This window comes from Brachypodium distachyon, chromosome 5 (assembly GCF_000005505.3).
Source record: "Brachypodium distachyon strain Bd21 chromosome 5, Brachypodium_distachyon_v3.0, whole genome shotgun sequence".
In the NCBI taxonomy this organism is placed as follows: Eukaryota; Viridiplantae; Streptophyta; class Magnoliopsida; order Poales; family Poaceae; genus Brachypodium; species Brachypodium distachyon.
This window is the reverse complement of record NC_016135.3, coordinates 16833183-16837823: the sequence shown is the minus strand read 5'-3', so window position 1 is coordinate 16837823 and position 4641 is coordinate 16833183. Positions and strand designations below refer to the sequence as shown.

Below are 4641 nucleotides of genomic sequence, written 5' to 3'. Positions count from 1 at the left end.
CCCGAGCGGCAGCTTTGCAGAGGAGTAGATGCTGCACCAAACGCGTGCAGACAAGGCGCCTCCCTGTTCATCGACAAGACGTGACCAGCGCCGACCGGTTAAGGCTGACTGGACGCCCATCGGAACAGAAGAAGGGGTGGCGCGTGGAGGAAGGGCTCCGACGGCCGCTCCACCGCAATACGCCACCCATGCAACCCAACCCTGTGGTATCCCCTTGCAGTATAAAAGAAGGACCAGGGGCAGTGTAGAGAGGGGTGATTCAAGTTGAACTGGGGAGCTTTTAGTTTAGGTAGCTAGAAAGAAGAAGAGTTGTACTTAGTAGTTTGGAGCCACAGGGAGCAAGGAAAGGGTCCTGAAGACAATGTCGCCATTTCAAAAGAATCCAGACAAGTAGCACGGAGTATTACGCTTCGGCGGGCCCAACCTAGTAAATCGCGTGTGTTCTTGCATGATTGTTCGCTGTTTACTGACGACACAACTCCCTCGCCCTTCACGAACAAAGGGGTTCAGCAGCATTCCCGAGTTCGGTCACTGACAGATCCCCACGTTGCCGTCACTTTCACGCAGTGCTTTATCTTTTCAAATATTGGCGCTCGAAAACCTCAGGTATTTTGAGTTCTACAAGATACCTGAATAAAGCAGTCTGAGACTGTTCCGAACAATTGAATTGAATCAAAATTTACGGCAGTACCACACATACGAGCCAGTCAAAACCAAAATCCCTCCCAAGTTTCCAATCAGCAGCATTCGCAATCAAATTACGCACCGGTAGCGTTGCCGCTGACCTGGTCAACACTAATTGCTTTCTCCGGAGGAATCTCCGGATCACCGAAGCACTTTTGGTACACCTTGAGCTTCCTCACCTTGGTCATCACGACTTGGATGGACAGCAGCACGTGCACCGTGATGAAGATGACGACGACGGCGACGAGCACGATGACGTAGGCGGACGTCTCCCAGTCCCTGCAGCTGCCGGCGGCGTAGGCGCCCAGCAGGCCGAGCAGGTCCAGCACCACGGCGGTCTGTATCGCCCACAGCGGCGCGCCGCGCCGCTCCATGTTCCGCTGCAGCAGCAGCAGGATGACGACGACGGACGCCACGAACGACGTCGCGTTGCAGTAGAAGAAGGCCTGGTACCGTTTCCCGTTTGTGTCGAGCATGATCGGGTTGCCGGCCCTGCTGAGGTACGACGGCGACGACGCCGCCTTGTCGTCGTCGCCCCACGTGCCGCCAGGGGGCGCGAGACCCGCCTGGTACGTCACGCTCGCCGCCAGGATGCCGAGCAGCATCAGGTACTTGTGTTTCTTGTACACCTCACTTGTTTTGTTCTTATCCTTGCTACTGTCACCCGCCGGCCCTTTCGACAGGGGCTGGAACAGCTTCCTTAGCCACCGCTCGAGGCGTGTCTGCTGCTGTTCTTCCTTTAACCAGTTCACGCAGCCCGCGAACATGTAGAGCAGGATCTGCAGGAGGAGGAAGGCGATCACGGCGGCCACGAGCGCGAAGACGTAGATGGAGGTCCGCAGCTTCCGGCAGCTGCCGGCGGCGTAGGCGCCCATGAGGCCGAGCAGCCCGATCAGGACGCAGACGTGCAGCGCGTTGCTCCGGATCCCCTGCTTGTACAGGGTCTGGTTCGCCAGGAGCAGTATGACGGCGACGGACGCCATGAACCCCGTGGCGTTGCAGTAGAAGAACACCTGGTACCTGACCCCGTAGTGATCGAGGAGCACCGGGTCCCCGGGCTTTAGCGATCCGTCCTCGCTCTGCGGCCAGAACCCGCCCGGCGGGTTCAGCCCGGTCTGGTACGTGACAGTGGCGGCCAGGATGGCGAGCTGCATCAAGAACTTGCGGTTCCTGTCGGGGTCGACGCGTTCATCCCGCTCGCCTGCGATGCTCTCCAGCTTGCCTTGCACCCACTGCATCGCGTTGCTCTGGCCATGGGCCGTGTAGGCCATGACCTTGGCGATGGAGTATGCGAAGACGGCGACGGCAAGGGCAGAGACGTAGATCGTGGTGGGGACGTCCCTGCAGCTGCCGGCGGCGTAGGCGCCCATGAGGCCGAAGAGGACCAGGATCATGGCCGTCTTGAGCGCGAAGACGCCACGCGAGCTCAGCTGCCTGCTCTGCAGGATGATGATTACCACCAGCGACGCCACGAACGCCGCCGTGTTGCAGTGGTAGAAGGCCCTGTACCTCTGCGGGTACACGTCCAGGAGAACCGGGTCCCCCGGGGTGCGTTTCGGTCCCTGCGGATGGTCTTGGTCGTCGTCTTCCGGCCACACGCCGCCAGGTGGGCTCAGCCCTGCCTGGTACGTCACCGTCGCCGCCAGCGTGGCCAGCAGCAGCAGAAGGGACCGCGACTCCTCAAGCTTATCTTCATCCTGGCTAGTACTGCCGCTGCCCGTTGCAGCAGCACCCGGCGTGTCTGCAGGCTCTGTCGTCCTCGCCTCCTTACTGTTCCATGGTGAGTTGGTGACACAGTAGTCAGTACATTGGTGGTCGATGTCTAAATTAATGTCATTAATAAACATGCATGTGCGATGTCAGCTTACCCTGGCCCCCACTTGGCGCACGTCAGGACATCGCAGACCCATTTGCGGCACTTCTCGAACATGTCCATGGCGAAGACGGCGACGGCCATCTGCAGCAAGATGTTGAGGAGCACCGCGCCGGCGAGGGAGACGACGTATATGGTGGTGTCGGCCCTCCTGCAGCTCCCGGCCACGTAGGCGGCCAGGAGGCCGAGCAGCTCCACCAGGACGCAGACCGGCAGCGCGTAGGACCTGGCGAGGCGGCCGCTGAGCGTGCTGCTCATGAGCAGCATGATGATGGCGAGCGACGCCACGAAGGCCGTGGCGTTGGCGTAGAAGAAGGCGTGGTACCGGATCTTGTAGGGCCCGTCGTGCAGCAGCGGGGCACCGGCCGTGTGCCCATCTTTTGTGTCGCTCCAGAACCCGCCCGGCGGGGCCAGCCCGGCGCCGTACGTCAGCGGCGTCGCGAACGTCGCGAGCAGCAGCAGGAACTTGCGCCGCTCCTTGATGCTCTCCGCCGGGACGTCCGCCGGGTCCTCCTTTGCATTTAGGCAGTTCGCGAGCGGCAGCAGGAACTTGCGCCGCTCCTTGATGCTCTCCGCCGCGGCGACGCCTGTCGGGTCTTCCTTGGCTTTTAGACAGTTGGCCAGTTCGCAGCTGGAGGAGGCCAGTTGGACGTGGACGAAGACGTAGACGAAGACGACGGCGAAGAGCGCGGAGACGTAGGCGGACCCGGGCACGGAGCGGCAGCTGCCGGCGGCGAAGGCGGCCATGAGGGCGAGCAGGTCGAGCAGCATGGCGGAGCGGAGCACGGTGAGCCCGGAGGGGTTGCGGCTGATGCGAGGGTCCAGCAGGAACATGATGATCACCAGGGACGCCACGAAGGCGGTGGCGTTGCAGTAGAAGAAAGTGGTGTACCGGGCCTTGTAGGTCTTCCGGAGCACCGGGTCGCCCACGCGGTTCGGGTACTGTACCTCGGGCGCCGGCGCCGGAGCGGCTGGCGACGTCAACCGCACGCGGGGAGCGGGCGTGGGCGCGGGCGCTGGGGCGTCGGCTGTCAGCTCCTCGGACCTCACGCCGCCCGGCGGGTTGAGCCCGGCCACGTAGGTGACGCTGGCGACCAGCGTGGCCAGCAGCAGCAGGTACTTGCGCCACTTCCACAGGAACACCATGTCTTCTTCGTTGGACTTCCTCGCCATCGATCTCCGCGAATGTTTGATTGATTCCGGCCAGCCGGTGCCCGGTGGGGAACAAAAACTAATTAAGCACACGGCGGAGCGGAGTATATGTATACTGCACTTTGGACGGCTGGCGGTGTGTATATATACTGCTCCGGTCCGCCGCCGTGTGCTGTGCTCGTTCCCGGAATCATGGCGATTGAGTGCCCGTAGGCGTCTTTTCTATTCTTTTGGAAAGGAATCAGGAAAAGAGGCGGACGATGCTTACACATTGCAGACTCCTGATAATATATCCATTGCTCAGTATAGTATTCGCTCTGCACGGATGCTTCCTGTCGTATATGCGTCCCCACGGAAAAGGAATGGGATGCTCGGCTCAGATAAAGCTCAGCCCATGTGTTTTGTGCGAACTTTCGTGGTACATTGCCACTCATGGGGTGTTTTCACGGGGTATCACCAAAGGGGTGGTTTTTACTGGCGACGAAAGTACTGAAAAATTAAAACATCACAAAAATACAGAATTGAGGGCCACAACTTTATAAACTATAAACATTATGTTTTAATTTGTGTCGAAATGTGAAAGATTTAGGTTACAATTGAACTTGTAGTCGGCGGAAGGTTGGCGTTTCAACACAGATGACATTTAGGGGAGCTGGCGGCATGTATCGGTCTATGGGTGGCCTAGTGCAGTATCGTTGTGCTATCAACGAGGAGAGACGCCCTAGACAGAGCGCTTGGGATAGGGCTAGCAAGGTGAACCTTGTGATTAGATATCGGCATCGTGTCATTGTGATTTCTTTTTTCTCGATAATTATTGTGCCTTGGGATTTTCTAACAAATGGGGTAAGGACGAGGTTCGCGGTTCCATGTTGATGTGAAGGATGGAGAAGCATTGGAAGCAACATGAAAAACATCGCTGTCACATAGTTGCG

At 59.0% G+C, this 4641-nt stretch overlaps 1 protein-coding gene across 1 annotated transcript; it reads right to left on the bottom strand.

The window, feature by feature from the left end:
* Window positions 1–609: 609 nt before the first annotated feature.
* On the bottom strand, window positions 610–4070 carry LOC100834467. The gene is made up of 2 exons (XM_010241718.3): window positions 2553–4070; window positions 610–2454 (listed from the first exon to the last, which is right to left on the bottom strand). The coding sequence occupies exons 1-2, from the start codon at window positions 3728–3730 to the stop codon at window positions 759–761; spliced, it is 2874 nt and encodes a 957-aa protein (XP_010240020.1). The 5' UTR covers window positions 3731–4070; the 3' UTR covers window positions 610–758.
* Window positions 4071–4641: the final 571 nt, after the last annotated feature.